General features: G+C 52.5%; 7 protein-coding genes across 7 annotated transcripts; 3 read left to right on the plus strand and 4 right to left on the minus strand.

Moving 5' to 3' along the window:
- Positions 1 to 1,243: 1,243 nt before the first annotated feature.
- Positions 1,244 to 2,836, plus strand: A1O1_01272 (uncharacterized protein; the record flags this gene model as incomplete). The annotated part of the gene is made up of 1 exon (XM_007722185.1): positions 1,244 to 2,836. One exon carries the CDS (start codon positions 1,244 to 1,246, stop codon positions 2,834 to 2,836), a length of 1,593 nt encoding a protein of 530 aa, XP_007720375.1.
- An 839-nt stretch (positions 2,837 to 3,675) lies between these two features.
- Positions 3,676 to 5,265, minus strand: A1O1_01273 (uncharacterized protein; the record flags this gene model as incomplete). Its single annotated transcript, XM_007722186.1, has 2 exons — positions 3,676 to 4,707; positions 4,762 to 5,265. 2 exons carry the CDS (start codon positions 5,263 to 5,265, stop codon positions 3,676 to 3,678), a joined length of 1,536 nt encoding a protein of 511 aa, XP_007720376.1.
- Positions 5,266 to 7,103: 1,838 nt separating this feature from the next.
- On the minus strand, positions 7,104 to 8,174 carry A1O1_01274 (uncharacterized protein; the record flags this gene model as incomplete). The annotated part of the gene is made up of 1 exon (XM_007722187.1): positions 7,104 to 8,174. One exon carries the CDS (start codon positions 8,172 to 8,174, stop codon positions 7,104 to 7,106), a length of 1,071 nt encoding a protein of 356 aa, XP_007720377.1.
- Positions 8,175 to 9,636: 1,462 nt separating this feature from the next.
- Positions 9,637 to 11,679, plus strand: A1O1_01275 (bifunctional purine biosynthesis protein ADE17; the record flags this gene model as incomplete). The annotated part of the gene is made up of 4 exons (XM_007722188.1): positions 9,637 to 9,655; positions 9,745 to 9,871; positions 9,930 to 11,424; positions 11,524 to 11,679. The coding sequence occupies 4 exons, from the start codon at positions 9,637 to 9,639 to the stop codon at positions 11,677 to 11,679; spliced, it is 1,797 nt and encodes a 598-aa protein (XP_007720378.1).
- A 362-nt stretch (positions 11,680 to 12,041) lies between these two features.
- A1O1_01276 (uncharacterized protein) lies at positions 12,042 to 14,198 on the plus strand (the record flags this gene model as incomplete). Its single annotated transcript, XM_007722189.1, has 1 exon — positions 12,042 to 14,198. One exon carries the CDS (start codon positions 12,042 to 12,044, stop codon positions 14,196 to 14,198), a length of 2,157 nt encoding a protein of 718 aa, XP_007720379.1.
- A 139-nt stretch (positions 14,199 to 14,337) lies between these two features.
- Positions 14,338 to 15,561, minus strand: A1O1_01277 (glutaryl-CoA dehydrogenase; the record flags this gene model as incomplete). The annotated part of the gene is made up of 1 exon (XM_007722190.1): positions 14,338 to 15,561. The coding sequence occupies one exon, from the start codon at positions 15,559 to 15,561 to the stop codon at positions 14,338 to 14,340; it is 1,224 nt and encodes a 407-aa protein (XP_007720380.1).
- A 962-nt stretch (positions 15,562 to 16,523) lies between these two features.
- A1O1_01278 (uncharacterized protein) lies at positions 16,524 to 17,694 on the minus strand (the record flags this gene model as incomplete). Its single annotated transcript, XM_007722191.1, has 2 exons — positions 16,524 to 17,205; positions 17,267 to 17,694. The coding sequence occupies 2 exons, from the start codon at positions 17,692 to 17,694 to the stop codon at positions 16,524 to 16,526; spliced, it is 1,110 nt and encodes a 369-aa protein (XP_007720381.1).
- Positions 17,695 to 18,124: the final 430 nt, after the last annotated feature.

Genomic DNA, 18,124 nt, shown 5'->3' on the forward strand with positions numbered 1-18,124 from the left:
ATATTCACGTCACAGCCTTTTCGGCGAACTCTCGGAGCCTCGATCGCTGACAACTGGCAAGGGGCATTGCTCTGACGGATAACAAGGACCACTCTACTCTGATATTTTCCACCAATAATGGCGATATCTAGAGCTCAGTGCTCATTACTGCGAAAAAGATCATCCGCCATTACTACTCTGTAGTCGCGCGCAAGTGGCCGGCTTTACATATCCGCTTCGACTCCGCTCAATTCTTTTCCATCGTCTCTCCTTCTAGAATCCTTCTGAGCGATTTGACCGCTTCGAGCGACATCCAACGTCACAACAGTCGGGAAACAAACCTTTTCTCCCAACTTACCCGTGCGTCATCTCATTCGTTACATTCTTGAGCCTGATGAAAAGTTGCAGGGGGCCACCTGGACAATATATAGGTAAATACCATGGCTTGCTCATCATGACCGAATACGAAGATGTCTTGTGTTTATATAACCATTTCCCTCTCCATCTTCCGATCTGTGGCGTGATCATCGACTGTTCTCGTACCACCACCGAAGGCCTCGACACTGATCAGCACACTGTACTACTATACCAGAGCCAGTACTATACCAAAGTCAGTGTTGTGTCTCTGGGTCAACACCTTTCCACAGCTGATTACACTCGTTACGCCCAAGCACTACAACCCCACGATCCTCGACAGATCCCTGCGTTTACTTGATCATCTAGCGTGTAGTCAGACCTCCAGCATTTTCGCTGTAGAAAAATCCATCAGTTGCGTCGTGTGTCTGATTAGGCGCACCGAATCAGGCTACCTGGAAGCCTGACAAAGTTATTTCATCTACAGTTGTCCACAGCCGTCACTCGGGCATATACTGGAATTGGGTCCTGAGAACAAGACGACACATCCCTGGTATCATTACTGATCCGAGCCCAGGATCTGGGGTAAGGTCTGACTGTGTCGACTCAACCTCAACGGCGATCATCATTTCTAAGAGCAACCATCACCCCGTACGGCCGGCCCGCGGCGGAGTGATCACTCATCAAGACCATCTATCAGTCACCATCCATCATCCCTTCCATCGACAGCTGTTTGAAAGAGATATTCGCGCTTTCGTGCAGAGATTCGTGGTATTGCCCACCGTGAGAGACTGGCGGGTATATCAACACCGACAACTCCTCTGTACTTGAGACGATCACATCCACGGAACGATCAATCAAACCTTCATCAAAGATCACAACATCGACGTGGTCAAGCACACCGACCAACATGTCTGAGATCAGCGTTCTGGGCTTCAAGCCCTCTTCCCAATCGTCAGACACTGATACTGTCCACTGGGCCGTCCTAGTATCTCCCGCGACGACCAACGGGGGCGAAGCGTCGAAATCAAAACCGCGATTCTTCTCGCACAGATATTCAAAGTCGAGCGGCCACTCTCAAGAATGCGAATCGCAACTCTTCGACATGCACGACCATCGACCCCGACAACAAAAGTATCCTGTGCCGGTCAAGGCTGCTGGGGAATCTTCATCGTCGACATCGATATCGTCGTCAATATCATCATCATCACCATCAGCCGAGCATATACAAGACAACGACTCGAATATGAACTGGTCCAATGGGATACAGGAGCCAGTATTGTCTCCATCTCCATCTTCCAGCACTTCAACAGCCACAACCACAAGCATCACCTCCCCAACCAACCAACCCCTCCCACTCTACCTACGCATCAAACTCGGAACACACCGTTCGTCTCCTCCGAAGCTGGCGCAGAAACTGTCGTCCTTACTCTACGATACACCCACATACGGGCCCGAAGACGACTGGCTTCGAGCGGTGCTCGACATGCTGACTGGATCTGGGATTCTCGACACCAACCATATCACCACCACCACCACCGGGACTACCTCGACTACCTCGACTAGCAGCAACAATCTCGCTGTTCCAAGTTGGAGTTACGACACTGGTCGGATCCTCGATTTTGCATGTGAGGCAGCTAGAGAAGCCACCGCTCAGCATGAAGATGAGAACCCCAATCTCAGATCCACTACCAGTCCGGTCTTGGAACTAGATTACGCAGCAGACATGGCCCGGACAGCCGGCGTGAAAGCAACGTTTGTACAACCACACCACAACCACAACAATTCCTTTTCACGTCGGTCCACTCGGTCCTCGGCGTCTCTGCGTTCGTCGCCGACGTCCACGCCACGCACACAGTCGCAGACACATCTTCAAGAACAGATTGTGGGTGGTTCTGATCCAGCTGTTCAAACTTCTTCAGCTCCAGTTACAACTCCAGCTGTAACTCCAGCTGCAGTGGCAGTTCCGACTCCAACCCCTGGTTCTGAACAACCTCAGTCGCAACCTCAACAGCAATCACATCAACTACAGCCACAGCCACAACCAGAACCACAACCACAATCACAAGCTCAATCATACGCTTCCATAATTCCACCAGACGAGCCTCCTCCAGCATATACCCTCTCCAATCCACCAGATCCGACACACCGCAATTGGCCTGCTCCTATTCCTGTTCCAGTGCCAGAACCGAGTCAGGTCTCTGCGCCAGGCGCGACACCGTTCGCGACCCCCAACAGCAATAACACAAATAACAGCAATAGCAATAGCAATAGCAATAGCATCGCCGCCACTCGCTCTAAATCCAAATCCAAATCCAGAAAGGACCCCACACCAGCACTACGTTCAGGCCGGTATAAGTCTTTCCTCGGCCTGCGCATCTCCTCATCCCCCAACGCGTGTCACGGACTTGACGACAACAGTAACAGCCGTAATAAGACGAGATCGATGCGGCAGAAATGGAGTTTCGAGAGACAGGATGATCCGTATGGGGGATTGATGTAGAGAAGGAAGAAGAAAAAGAAAATTGGAATTGGAGAACAATCTTACAACTTCATGACTCTGTATTCAGATACATCAACATTAAGGCTCCTTCTTCGGTTTATCTTCTATTCGCTGTTGTAGCCAGTCCCTTTTTTAGCGTGTGAGAATATGATTATAACATTTAGGCCAAGTAGAATATATAGACTAGTATAAGGATTATCCTACTATCCTATCCCATCCCATCCCATCTCATCCCATCCTATCCCATCCCATACTACTACTCTATAGCCTTAAGAGAATGTACGTCAGCACAAACAAGTCAAGGCTATAACTGCCATGTTATTGACGGTTCGAGACATATGAGAGAATAACTCCTCACCAGGCTGCGGTATGCCTACCTAGTTATGACTACCAGTGCCATTGCTTTTTCGATACGAGTTTGGTAGATATCTTCATTGATCCGTACTTCACACCGAATAGTATCAACCTCACTGAGCTGTGCAAAGGAGAGAAAGAAAGACAAGAAGAAGAGGTCTGGTTGGCTTGGGTCCCAACACTATTCCCCCGGTGACCAGTGACCACCTGATGCTTGATGATTCAACGGATCGAACCCCTTCACAGCTTGGTACACATGATCGTCGCCCCCACTCCTACTCCCACTCCAACTCCCATCCTGAACTCCTAGATGGTAGATACAAAGTGTATGTTTGGATCTGCTTATTAGCCCCATAGCATGTCCTCAGTCCGCTGACGTCCCGCTCGTGTCAACACTGTATCGCGATAGATGCCCATCTCCCAAGTTATTTCGGGAACGGCGGCTTCGAATCTTTTTTTGTCTTTTCCTTTTCATCTTGTATTCACTAATATGCCTGCCCTAGTGCTGGACCGTTGGAATGTGGTGCATATGCCCCTGGGATGGGGACAGACGCATAAGTCTGCTCGCCAGGCGCTGCGGATACGTGTTCGTGCACCCTCTCCTCCGGAGGAGGGGACATTGGTGGCTGAGGAGGTGGACTGGCCGTTGTCTGTCTCTCAAACCCTGCCCCGGCCGCCGGCCTGGGTGAGGCGTGCTGCACTCGAATGGGAGGAGCTTGGAGCTTGAAAGGTGAGGCAGTTGTATTCGACTGCGGAGATGCAGCCACATACTGTGTCGACGAATACCCTTGCTCTGCAAGATGCGAGACGTCCAAGGACTTGTGACTGGGAAATCCTGGCGTTCTGGGGGTTTGGGCAAAGCCGGGCGTGTTGGGCGCCGATTGCGAGCGTAATTGAGCGAGGTATAGGTCGGTCCGAGCTCGATCACGGGCGTCCATGGATTTTCGAAGACGGTTCTTCGACCAGAATCGGTAGAAGACGATGCCGTAGATTGCGATCACAAGGACCTCGACTATGACTTCAATGATGCAGCAGATCAAGCTCCAGTCTTGCAAGCGGCAGACAAGGGCGTAGTGGACATCATCTTCGAACAGTTGTCGTCGCTTGTTGTCCTTGCAACTCCAACCCCAAAGATCTGTCCCGCCGCCATTGGCTTTGCTACCGTGAAAGATGCCGGCGCCCACAAGCCACATGACAATGCTAAACATGAACCATCCCACAGCAAACATAGTATAGTAGACCGCTACTTTCTCGGCCCGCCGGTGACCACCTCGGCAGTAGGCCAGGATGACGATGATGGAGAACAGCAAAGAGATGCAAGCGATGGTCAAGACCACTATCTGCGGCCATATTTGCTGCTTTGGTGCCCATGCGGGTAGATTGTTGCGCGGCGGAAGCGACTTGGTCGCATGGAAAATGGTAAGGACTGTGCTGAGCATGGCTAGCACGATCAACGAGCAGGAGAAGTTGATGCCACGAAGGACCATCTTGGCGATTCGGACCCGTTTCTTGACCGTCTATAATCACACTGTCAGTGGTCGAGATTTTGTAACTGTCATGAAGGAACTTACCAGATCCTTTGCCTGCTGGACATCCGTCTTCTCTTCTTCTTTCTCCAACGTCTGCTCTTCGCGGAACGTTGGGCTCAGGGGATTCAACATTCGACTAGCAGTACCGGGAGTCTTCAAGGCTGATTTGAGTGGAGCACCAGCCGCGCCGTTGAGATCTCCTCTGATGGTAGCATGCTGTTCGACAGGTTGATTGTCTGTGATATACCCAAAGCCCACATCCGACGGTTTGGGCCCGTCAATATTGCTGGTATCCATCTTGGGATCTGCAAATGGCGACTGATGTTCACCGGGACCAGAGGCGGGGGACAGGACGGAGGTCGCTTCAGCGAAGCGGGTCCTCCGCACCGGGTTGGCAGACCGAGTACTGGAAGCCGTTGAATTTGTTCGAAGGGACCGAGTCGTTGCCTTGATATCTGATTTCTCGTCGAAGTCGACCGTACGATAGCGTCTCGAATCGGCAGTGATATCGATAGGCGAAACTGGTGCGAAGCCGGATGGCGACATGGCTGTATGATGACTTCTTATTGCAGTGTAGGCTTGTGGCTCAGAGTAGGACAAGGGTTCTCCAGAGCAAGTTTGCGATCCCAACTAAGGCGGCCAATGCTGACGTGAGACGGAAACGACACCTGCAGCTTGGCTTGCAATATATACGAATGTGTATATATTCTTCTCTCTCAGAGTTCGCTATTATGTTGTCGAGAACCAGCTCTTGATCATCTCAATGTCAACGATGGGAAGGATATTGTAGAAGAAAGCAGAGACGAGGGAAGAGGGTCGAGTAATAGGTAACCGCTTGAGGATCTCCCGAAGAGGAGCGCTTGGGAAATGTGATTTGGTTATTGGCAGTCCGGCAGATTGATCACCTTACACAGGTAACGTCCGACGGATGGGGCCTCTGGACTTTGGTATTCGTGGCCCAGAGAGAGATGGAACAGCTCTTGTGGCAAATAGGCGCCCTGAGGTCGGGAGGGTGGTCTCTGGCTTTGCTTTCAGGCCAAAAATGCAGGGTATTGGGCAGTACGAGATGAGAGGCAATGTGGCAGTGTAGACAACCTTCGTGTCAAAGGGGACTGGTATAGTCAAAGGCAAAGGACGACTCAGCGAAGCCTGCGCGAGCTGCCAAACGAACATAAACAGAGATGCTGAAGTAGAAGAGAAAAAGGATCGAGCGAGTTGGGAGGACGAGCATGATAGTAATGCAATTGAAGCAGCTTGAACTGTGTAGCGACTAGATCGAACCGTGGTGGAATTGGGAATCTCGACTTGCGAGATGGGGACTTGCCGGGCGCTTGAGAGGTATAGAGCTTGCATGATGGATGCTGGTCGGGCGGTTGGACGAGAGTGAAGGAGAATGAGCGGCGTGAAGAGATGCAGGAAGATAGAACGAAGACGCAGCGCAGTTGGAGGGAAACATGGATGAAGATGGACAGCAGGCGGGTGACGAGATGCGGTGCAGGGGCTTGATTGGTCGACGGCGTCTCTATACGCGCCCGACCACAACGAATCAGCAGCCGAAGGACTCGACATGACTCCCTGGCAGCTTGTAGCGCCTTGTCGCAGCTTGCATTAGATCTCACTAGATTTGCCATGGCGGATGTTGGCACCAGGGGTCAACTGTACCGTGCATTCATCTCTCAGGTGAAGGAAACGACTCTGGTGTTTTCACGAGGGGAGGAAGAGAACCCGTTGAGATACAATATTACCTTAGTTACCTAATCCATGCCATGATGGCAAGCCGTGTCATGCTGGGTGCCGGATGCACCGTATCTTGATTACTACAAGCCATTCAGGGCACTTTAAGAACCCACAAAGTGTGGTATTTAGGGGTCCCCCGCCTTTCACTCAGGGAGGGTCTCGATGCCTAACTAGTAGGCTCCAGGTGCCACTACCGTCCATCTTCCCCTCTCATCTTTGCCCTTCAACTTCAGTTCCCCGACTCGCCCGCCCCTATTTTTGGATCGTGTCATGCAATGCAGCCTGTCCATCAAATCACTCGAGTCTATCGCTACTCGTCCATACAGATAGATGCAAGTCAGTTGTTCAATTTCCTATGTTTGGAATACTGAACTATCAACCCTATGCAGGCATTCTCGAATTGCTAGCTGGATTCATTTGGTTTTCCAAGTGCCATCGCAATGCCCGTCATCGTTGCTCGTGAAGAAGAATACTGTATGCTGTATGCTGCATCATGTGTGCACGCTCATAGGTGCATCGCCATTTTGGCTGATGATGCTGACTCTGCCTTCGCCCAGGACCTAGACCGGAATCATGACCAGTCCGTCCATCAGATAGCCCGCGGTGTAATAATCTGGTCACTCAGAACCACCATATCGATCGGCCCCTTACTGGCAAAATGCCACGGCAGGCTGGTACCTGGCGTATTGCTCAAGCCCTCTAGACTTCACCACCTTTTTGACCGGAGTGTTGCTGAGCATGGTCTTGTCGCCCAACGGAAGTCGAATCCTCAAGGCTTTGGTCGCTTTCTTTCGCGCCTCTTCTCTTCGTTTCTTCTCTTGTGCTGCTTGCAATTGTGCCTCTCGCAATTTCTTCTTCTTGCCGTCGGCTGACATCATTTTGGTCTCCAGTTCTTTCGCGGTTGCGGCAACCTTGTTAGGATGGAACCGGTCATGCATCAACTTGACTTCCACCCAATCGAGTCCGTCTCCTGCGAGATTGAGTAGAGGTTTGGCCCAACTCTCGTCCAGCTCCAATCGGCAAGGCCAGTCGAAAACGGTCAGGGCGAGTTTGAGACTCTCCAAGCAAGTCATCCCTCGTTTGATACGCTCCGATGTCATGCTCCACTTCTCGTCATGCCGGAGTTTCCATACACGGTCGTCCGTCCATTCTGGTTCGGCGTATCCGGTGTGAGTGATCTCCAGCCTTCCAATGCTCTTGGCTGCAGCACTGGGAATGGTGTCGAGGAACTTGTTGATCACAACAAATCGGTCGAAACAGAAGATGGTCCGAGCATAGATGATTTGGATCGCTTCCTCATTCATCTGACGACATGTGAGTAGGAAAGACGTCGAAACCACGTCGCCAGTGAACTCTCCCAACAGTCGATGCCGCGGCCGCTTGTGCTTCTTGGTTGGCGCCTTTGCCTTGAGCTTCTCGAGTTCCTTCTGAGGATGAGTGCCCGAGATGACCACCCTTGTCTCTGGGATGACAAGATCATATATCTTGTTTCGGATCTCACCCGGTAGGTCGAAGAAAGGAAACGGCTTGGAGGGTGGGGAGAATGCCGTGGGAGTGGGTGATGTCACGGAGACTTTGGATGCATTGCTATGTTCGGGCTGAAGGAGAGTATGCGCCTGGGTTCGGGGTTGGGGAATAGGGCGAAGGATATGTTGGCGATTGCGATGAGGGAGTATACGATCGCTCTTTGGCGACAGGTTTTTCTTCGGCGAAGACATGATGTCGTTTTCTGGCTTCGAGAGATAGAGAGTCGAGTGTATCAGAGGTGAGGGAAGTCTCGGTTTGAACTAATGGATGCTGCTTGGAGTCGGCAACCCGGTGAAAAGTAATGAAGGCTACCTTCTAAACCAAAAGCCGTCGGAGCCAGTCGAAGAAGATATCAACGGGTAGAGGTATGATGAAGATGATGATGAAAGAGGAGAGGAGAGGAGAGGAGAGAAGCGAAGAGAAGAGAAAAAGGAAGTCGAAGTTGAAAGATACAGGTAGTTAGGCAGAAGTCACATACTGGCTTCAGGAAGAAGTCATGAATAGAGGAGTGCCGGTCGAGAGGAACAATACCAGGCCCACTTCCTATTGACGGTCCTTGCACGGTTCAAGTTGAGGTTCTCCGCAACACCGGTAGAGAGGACATTCACACAAGAGTAGTGAATTAGGTCGAGTGAGAGTGAGAGTGAGTGGTAGGTGAAGAGAAGGTGACGTTCGAGATCGTTACTACTCACAGCCGTTGACGTGCAACCAACTACTAGTGGTAAGCTGTACTACTAAATGCTAGTAGCTGAGGGGTCTGTCCAACTCGGCGCGGGCCGTTAGAGAAGATCGAGTTCTTAATTTGTGGCCTTGGACGGTACTTCCAGGCTGCAGCGAGTTGGGACGACTCGCTGTGCTGAGGCACCGCTGTGCACTCTCGGCTGAGGGTGCGAACTGGCTCTGACCTACTACTACTTTCGTAGTAGGTACCTGATTGTGCACAGAACTGCGCCCTATACAGCAGTGCCGCAGGGAACATGTCTGCCGTCCGAATTGTAGAAACGCAGACACCAACCACCACCACCAGTCTTACTCTTTTATCACTACCCATTCCATGAATGTCCGACGTAGACCACAATACAGTAGCCGGATTGTCTACCGCATGCCACCATCTTTCCAACTGCAGCCGCTGCAGCGTGTACTGGGGACATGGTGACACCAGGGTAACACTTCTTCAGGGACTGCAAGGCTGGCGTCTGCAGCTGCATCTGCATCTCTCGAAGCTCGCCAACTGCAGTGACGCAGCTCACCGCCGCTAGACTGTGTTCGGGTTAATGCAGTCACGTGATTAGATGGGACGCTAGTCTCTAATGGCTACTAGTGACTCCGGGTCCGGAGTTTGATTCTTCCGTGACGTAGTTTTTGCCTGAGGAATTTGCGTGTGGCATTTTATACGTAGTCCTGCATCGATCCGCGTCCCCCACCAGCGACGCTGTTCAACCTATCAAGCTTCAATTCCACTCAGCACATTGAGATTTACGATTCCAATTTTTGTTTGCAAGAGAAACTTGAACGGGTCGTCTGCTCCATGAAGACTCCCTATCCAGTCGCCCGAATCCGGTCATAAACCCCCCCTGTGCTGCTCGGTCGACTGACATATCTCTACTGCAACCATATCAATCTTCGCAGTGCAGTCGTCCAGTGATATCAACCATGGCCTCTCAAAAGATAGGTATGTCATTCTCGCCGTAGTCAGGAGCCAGGCGCCCGTTTCTTTCCCCGCCAAATCAAGACAACAGATTCGCTGACCAGCATTTCCAGCTATCTTGTCTGTCTATGACAAGACGGGTCTGCTCGACCTAGCCAAAGGTCTCATTAAGAACAATGTCCGTCTTCTAGCATCTGGAGGCACAGCAAAACTGATTCGCGAGGCTGGTTTTGATGTCGAGTACGAACCTGGTCCTCCTCCTCAATAGTATATGGATTTCTTACTGAACCCTCCGTAGGGATGTCTCCGCAATCACCAACGCCCCTGAGATGCTTTCAGGCCGTGTCAAGACCCTCCATCCGGCAGTGCACGCTGGTATCTTGGCACGGAACCTGGCTTCGGACGAGAAAGACCTCGCCGACCAGAACATCAATAAAGTCGACTATGTTGTGTGCAACCTGTACCCCTTCAAGGACACCGTTGCTAAGGTCAACGTCACCATCCCTGAAGCGGTAGAAGAAATCGACATTGGAGGTGTCACCTTGATCAGAGCTGCCGCCAAAAACCATTCTCGAGTCACCATTCTCAGCGACCCTCAGGACTACCCCAGCTTCCTACAGGAGCTCGAGAAGGGAGATATCCCGGTAGAGACCCGTCAGAGGTACGCTCTAAAGGCATTTGAGCATACCGCCGACTACGATGCGGCCATCGCGGATTTCTTCCGCAAGCAATATGCCGGTAACGGAGTCCAACAGCTTTCTCTACGCTATGGCGCAAACCCGCACCAAAAGCCTGCGGCCGCTTTTGTTCGCAACCGCAACCTTCCTTTCAAAGTTCTGGGAGGGTCTCCAGGATATATCAACCTGCTTGACTGTCTCAATGCTTGGCCACTGGTCAAGGAGCTCAAAGAGGCGCTTGGCTTGCCCGCAGCAGCTAGCTTCAAACATGTCTCCCCAGCCGGCGCCGCCATTGGTGTACCACTGACCGAGACAGAACGCAAGGTATACATGGTTGATGATATTGCGGGTATTGAGACCTCCGCTCTCGCCCAGGCATACGCTCGAGCTCGCGGGGCCGATCGCATGTCAAGCTTTGGTGATGCTATCGCGCTCTCCGATGTTTGTGATGTTGCTACGGCAAAGATCATCTCTCGAGAGGTATCTGACGGCGTTATTGCACCCGGGTATGAACCAGAGGCACTGGAGATCCTGAAGAAGAAGAAGGGGGGCAAGTATCTTGTTCTGCAGATGGACGAGACGTACGAGCCCCCTTCTCAAGAATCGAGGACTGTCTATGGCGTCACCCTCACTCAAGGGCGCAACGATGTCAAAATATCGCCCACCGAGTCGTTCAATACCGTCATTCGCCCGAAGAACTCGCCACAACTGTCTGATTCCGCATTGCGTGACCTCACTGTGGCAACAATTGCCGTCAAATATACCCAGTCGAATTCCGTCTGCTATGCTCTAAATGGGCAAATCATTGGCCTGGGCGCTGGCCAACAAAGTCGCATTCACTGTACCCGACTCGCGGGAGACAAGGCTGATAACTGGTGGATGCGCTTCCATGAGCGAACGCTTTCCATATCATGGGCCAAAGGTGTCAAGCGACCGGAGAAGTCAAATGCCATCGATATGCTATGTTCGGGCCAAGTGCCGCCCCAGAGCGAATTCGAGACCAAGGACTACGAGCGCAGTTTCGCGGAGGGCAGTGTGCCAAAGCCGTTCTCTCCCGAGGAGAGGCGAGAGTGGCTGTCGAAGTTGAGTGAGGTTGCGGTTTCGAGCGACGCCTTCGTAAGTGAACATCTCTCTCACCTTTTCTTCCCGCAGGCATCGTACTGTGGACATCCTTACGCATGTGCCTGATCATTGCATTGTTCTAACTCTTCGCAGTTCCCGTTCGTCGACAACGTGTATCGTGCAGCTCGCAGTGGCGTCAAGTATATTGCTGCTCCCACCGGCTCGCAAAATGATGGCGCAGTCTTTGATACAGCAGAGAACTTGGGTATTACCTTCATTGAGCAAAGGACTCGTCTCTTCCACCACTGAGTGTGGCTGAACGAAACGGAGGGCGCCTATCCTCGGGGGTTTCGCGCGCTAGATTGTGGCTCGGTGCTGTATTATGATTACCCTGGGACAGTCCCGAAGGCTATGATGCTTTGAAGATCGCCTGAGACTGTTGATCAGTAGATATCACCACAGTCAAAATGATACTAGACTTGAACTCGCCCCCTTCATCTCAAGGGCATCAGGTCGGCACGTGACTTGCGGTTGCATGCTGACATAAGCGAAGAAGTTTTCTCGGCATCGGCAACATCGGCAACTTGAACTGCATTTTCGGCTCCCAACTTGGTTCCATTGATTCCACGTCGTCTGTCCTGGATGCAACTCGCGTCAGGTCTGTAGGAACGATGCCAAATGGCGTCGGTGGCACTCTCTCTGCGCGGAAAAGAGCATTCAAGGCGTGCCAGAGATGCAACAGCCGCAAGGTGAAATGTGACGCCGCGCGGACAGGTCTGCCGTGCACCAGATGCCGCGTCGACGGCGTCGAAGGATGCGCCTTCATCACCTCTCGCCGAGGTACCTATGATCGCGGGCGGTCGCAATCAAACGCTCCTACAGGCGACTCATCCATGAGTCACCCTGCAGACGATCCTATCACTGGGGAGTCTCCAGCCGCAGAAGACAGACCTAGCACTTCGGCAGCATCTGAGCCAGATCCTGCTTCGGCTCTGGCCTCAGTCATTCCGTCCTCGGGTCAGGGTCAAGATAGTACTCGGTCACAGGGCATTGGGGAACCGGAAGAGGCCAGGAGCAATTCTCTCGCCTTGATGTTCGAAAACTTCCTGAGACAGCAAGGTCGTGATGCGGAAGGACTTGTGGGCAAACACGGCTTCGTCCTGTTGGGAGACTCCTCTCCACTGACGTTTGCCCTGAAAGAATTCATGCCTGAAAAGCGAGATGGAATCCGCTCAGAACAACGAGCGATGGGCGACGGCGAGGTAGCGAGGTCTCACGAACGGTCCGCCCACCCGTCACATTTATCCCCAGCAGATATTGCTTACCTACAGGCCAAGGGGGCCTTCCATTCACCCAACCCAGAATGCCTACGTGCTTTGGTCGATGCTTTCATCGGCAAGTTCTATCCCCTGTATTCGATTGTGAACAAGGCCGATTTCCTCGAACAGCATCGGTCAGGCACGATCCCCTGGATCTTGTTGCATGCAGCAAGTCTGATTGGTGCCGCTTACTGTGATCTGACAGTCATCAAAAGTGCAGGATTCAAGACCCGCCAAAGCGCACGGCGGTTCTTCTACGATAAGGCCAAGGTGCTCTATGATGTGGGCTACGAGACCAACAGTGTGGTGCTGTTACAAGCCATTATAATACTGACGTTCTGGGGCCCTGACATGAAGAGTTACTGGAATCCATGCTCTTGGGTCGGTGTCGCTGTGACGATTGCTGAATCCCTGGGGATCCATCGCTCGACCGCCTCCTTGCCATCTCACCAAGACAAAGGCTTACTGAGGCGAATGTGGTGGACGATTGCGGTTCGGGATGCATATTGCGGGACCCTCCTAGGCCGACCTTTCAGAGTTAATATGAGCCATTGCGATACTCCGATGTTAACCATGGATGATTTCACCACCGAGCAGGGACAGAATGTGCTCATGGATGATCGTCGTCTTTCCGCCTTGTATCAGATCCAGCTCGCCAAACTATCCCTCATCTTGCGCCACATCACGAACGCGCGTTCCAACCCAGGGTTTTCGTCGACTCCCCAGACTCTGCACGAGATGCTCGATCACTGGCGAAGTGACCTGCCAACTGAAATCAACTGGTCAGACTCGGGACCATCGACGTCAATGTTTGCCGAAAGCCTCAAAATCTTATTTCACCACCATGTCATCTTCATCTATCTTGCTCGTCGAGATATTTTGTCTCATGATGGCACGCCGGGACTAGGTCCAGAAGCCGCGACCTGTGAAATAGCGGAGTCCGCTGCCCAGACGATCTCGTCAACAGCCCTTTACCTTATGACGAAGTCAATGGTTCATTCTATGCCACAAGAAGTGTTTCCGGCCTTCTTCGTCGCAGGAATCGTCTTTTACAGATTTATCCGCAGATCATCACCTCTCATCGCACAATTAGGCCAAGCAGCCCTTGACAATTGTCAGATTGTCTTGAACGAAGTTCGAGATTGTTGGGACCCTGCGTTCTGGGGCCTGCAAATTTTCGAATTTCTCCAAGCCGGGATCAAAAAGAACAAGGCGTCCGATGAGGCGACCGCCACCGCTGAATCCCCGACTAGCCAGTCTGCCATGGAAGGGCTCGTGAACAACCAAAGAGTTGAGAACATTATGTCAACTCCAGAATACTACGCGCTGCAGAATACATTCGAAATGGGCTCGGCTATCCACAATTTTCAGAATGCTGCTCAACAGAGACAGCTTGACATGACTTTGCAGACGCAACTATATGACCGCTTTTTGGATCCGGACAATTACTTTCTGATGCCAACCTCTCTCGGAACATCAGAATACACATTGGACCCATCTCAATGGTGACCCTGTCAGATCAGAACCTATGTACCAAACCTGCCTGTGACGCAATACAAATCCGAACTCCATATACCAAGCAGATGAGGGTCCGAGAAACATGACAAGTCTTCAGATAGTTAGATCAAAAATGAGCCCGGCAATCGTCTCAAGCGAAAGCTTGCACACCGGTCATCGCCCTCCCCAGGATCAGGGCGTGAATATCACTCTGGCCCTCGTACGTCTGCGTGACGAAGAGGTTTGCGACATGCCGGCCGATATGATACTCATCACTAGCGGCGTTCCCGCCGAAGATTTCCTGCAGCGTGCGGGCATGAACCAAGGCACGATCGCAGTTCTGCCGCTTGATGAGAGAGATCATTTCCGGAGTGGCCTGTTGCGCAGCATCGGCAGGGGCGTCCTTCAGCCGCCCAACTTGATGTGCGGCGAGAATGCCGTATGTGGCATCGGTCATGGCATCGGCCAGTTTCTTCTGAACGAGCTGAAACCTGGCTAGTGGCTGGTTGAACTGCTTCCTCTCGAGTGCGTAGGTGCGCGCGCGAGCAATACAATCTTCCAATGCACCCATCACGCCCCATGCAATGCCGTAGCGGGCGGAGTTCAAGCAGCTAAATGGGCCTTTGAGACCCGACACGCTATTGAGCATGTTCTCCTCCGGCACCGGGCAGTTGTCGAGCTGAATCATGCCCGTGATCGAGGCACGCAGGCCAGTCTTGTTCTTGAGCGCCGGAGTCTCGAGCGTGCCGGGCGGACATGCGTCGCGCTCAATGACGAAGCCTTTGATCACGCCGTCCAGTTTGGCCCAGACGACGAACAAGTCTGCGATCGGGGAATTTGTGATCCACGTCTTCGCGCCCGAGAGCGAGTAGTAACCCTCCTTCGTTGGATGTGGTTTTGCCGTGGTCTCCATCGACCCCGGGTCCGAGCCATGGTTAGGCTCAGTCAGTCCGAAACAGCCGACTAGCTCCCCCTGCGCCAGTTTCTCGAGCCATCTGTCCTTCTGCTCGGCACTGCCGAACTGCTCGATCGGGCCCATCACCAGCGAGCTCTGCACCGACATGCTGGAGCGGTAGCCTGAATCCACCCGCTCAACTTCGCGCGTGATCAGACCGCTCGCCACGCTGCTGACCCCCGCGCACCCGTAGCCTTTGATGGTCGCGCCGAGAAGACCGAGCTCACCCATCTCCCGCAAGATCTCACGATCGTAGGACTCGGTTCTGTAGGCGTTCAAGACCCGCGGAAGAAGTCGTTCCTGGCAGTACGCGCGCGCTGTGTCTTGGATCCCGACTTCTTCTTCAGTCAGCAGGCTCTGGGCTCCGAGAGGGTCCTCCCAGTTGAACTGCGGACGTGTCGAAGCCCACCGGCGCTGCATGTTCAGCCGGCATTTCCTGGAGACAAGGCGCCTTGTCATGTTGAGCGTTGGAGAAGACATCTTATGTCAGCGTGTCTGACTCCGTCAAACGATCTATCTGTCTTTGGTGGTCCTAGCTTGCAGGGATATCTGGGAAGGGGAAAGGAGGAAACAGGTGACTTGTACCAACTTTCTCTGGGGCAAGGAGGGCATATATGTGAAAGCTAATACTTCTACTGCTCCCCACAGCGATTGAGCAGGGTCAGAATGCCGGAGATCACCTTCTACACATGTCGAGAAACCTTGGACCGGTGCGTTGAGCTGCTTCCAATGCATGTTGCCGACGGCGTCTTGTCGAGACTAGCCCCTCAAGGCATCCAAGATGCATCAGGATACCGGGGAAAGCGTCCCGCTCTATAGGTTATGATTGCAGTTGAAGCCATAAAGCCGACAAGGAATGATGAGGTGGTAAATTTGAGTGACATGCCTACCTAGGTAGGTAGGTACCTGTGATAGTCGTCCTACCATTGTGGTCATAGGCCACCGGCTTTGACTTTCCTGTTCCAACTACTATAGCGAGCGGAGTGGAGTTTCAGTGAGAGAAGAAAAGGCATGTAGCCGAAACCCGACCGAAAATGCATTTAACCGATGCCTCCGGCCTACAGCGGAGCAGTCAAACCTATAGCGAAGGTTTAGGTGGACCATTATTTGCGTAGAGCGCTGTTGTTTCAGTTCGGTCCATCAGCTGAGCTCTCTTCAGCCTCGTCGACCGGGGGTATGAGTAGTATGGAGTGCTCTGACAGTGATCTCATCGATCAAACAATGTATGAGCTTCCAAACACATCCATCATCCCGGGGAGCGCAAACGCGAGAAGACTCAATGGCCTGGTTGGATCTTCGTTCACGGGATCTCTTTTCTTTCCTTCTTCAAATGCTTCATATCGACGGTCGCATCGGATGATCCCTTTGGTTGTAACGTGTTCTTATGCTTCATTTCCCAGGTCCTCATCGAGCTGCTTGGCCCGAAACTCCCAGTATTTGCGTCGAATCGGATCCCACTTCTTGCCTAGGGCGTCCAGACACGATTTACTCTTCTCGAGATTGCCGTCCAAGCGATAGATCTCTGCAAGCCAGTCCACGGCATGACTGCTCCGCACAGAGTCGCTCATGAGATCGGCATGCTTGCCACCGACAAAGCCCTCGCAGAAGACCTGCATGTCCGTCAGTGGGATAGCCGCCCGCCGGAGCACCCCCTTCAAGTAGTTCCAGGGACTCGGGTTCTGCGGGGCCCAAGCGATATGGTCTTTGGCGTAATTGATCTCGCGCTCGACGACGTCTTCGTCGACCACCAGCCTGCCCTGACTCAAGATCTCTTTGCGGTTGCCGCCCTGGGATTCGATGGCTTGGAGCTCGTCGGCGCCGAACGATACGAAATAGCGATGGTTCCAGGCCGAATTGTTGCGCACGTCTTCATTGATCAGCGCGTCTACTGCGCGTAGTTCCATGTCTGTGGTGAGTAAGGGGTCTGGGAACCGGCGGCATAGCCACTGTCGGTACGTCCAGACGTGGTAGTTCTTGGAGTCGAAGGAGAGGATGTGGGCGAGGAATTCGGTTTCTGTGCTTGGTAGTTTGGAAAGAAGTGATACTAGCAGTTGTCGATGATGCCTGGATCCAGAGAAGTTAGTAAGGAAAGAGAGTATCGTAAGGACCTCTGGATCCCCCTTACCATATTTGATAGTTCTTGAGATTCCGCTCACTGATTCCCTCCAACCACTCCAGCTCTGCCAGGACCCCTTCCTCCGTCTGGGTGCCCTCGGCTGCCCACAAGGCTTGTAGGATCTTCGCGCGGTACAGCCACACCGTGTAATGCGCCGGATTCATGCTGATGATGTCTTCCGTCAATTCGAGCGCGCGACGGCTGAACTCGTTCACCGCCATCACGGCTCGCAAATACGACATGGCTTCGCTGTACCGTGGTGCATAGGCGATGGTGGCCAGAGCGGGACCAGGATCTTTCTGCCCTGGCGGTCCGTCAAGCAGAGGGATAGGCGTGACGTCCCTCCATTGAGGAGACACGGCGTAGAACGGTTCTCTCTTCTTAGACGATTTGCTCTTCGGCCTGCTGGGGCCGGTAGAAGATGTCTTGTCCGCCATGATTGTGGAATTGATTTTGAATTTGAAATTGGCGACCCTGGTGGTACAAGAACAGCGAACGGGTGGATACAGGTATCTCCTGGCTAGATTTGTGGGAAAGGGAAAAGGGTCTCAAGGGTTGGTCATCCTGGTGTCGGACGGCCACCAAGAAAAAGCGATATCTGCAATTGCTACTCCATAATCACGTAGTCGTCCTGGGTTGGGAACATAAGATCTTGGTGGGCGAAGGCAGAAGCGAGATAGTTAGGATAAGACCACATTAGATGCTGGCCATGCAAGGCTCGAGTGGAATGTGACAACAATAGGAATCGAAAGTCTTGCTACGGAAGTCGGTATCATCCGAGGTCTGCACGTGACTCGCATAAGAATTATAGGTAGGTTAGTAGGTACCTAGATACCTCTGAATTATAACTTGAAAGCACCTAAGTTC

Source organism: Capronia coronata (assembly GCF_000585585.1).
Source record: "Capronia coronata CBS 617.96 chromosome Unknown acBCG-supercont1.1, whole genome shotgun sequence".
In the NCBI taxonomy this organism is placed as follows: Eukaryota; Fungi; Ascomycota; class Eurotiomycetes; order Chaetothyriales; family Herpotrichiellaceae; genus Capronia; species Capronia coronata.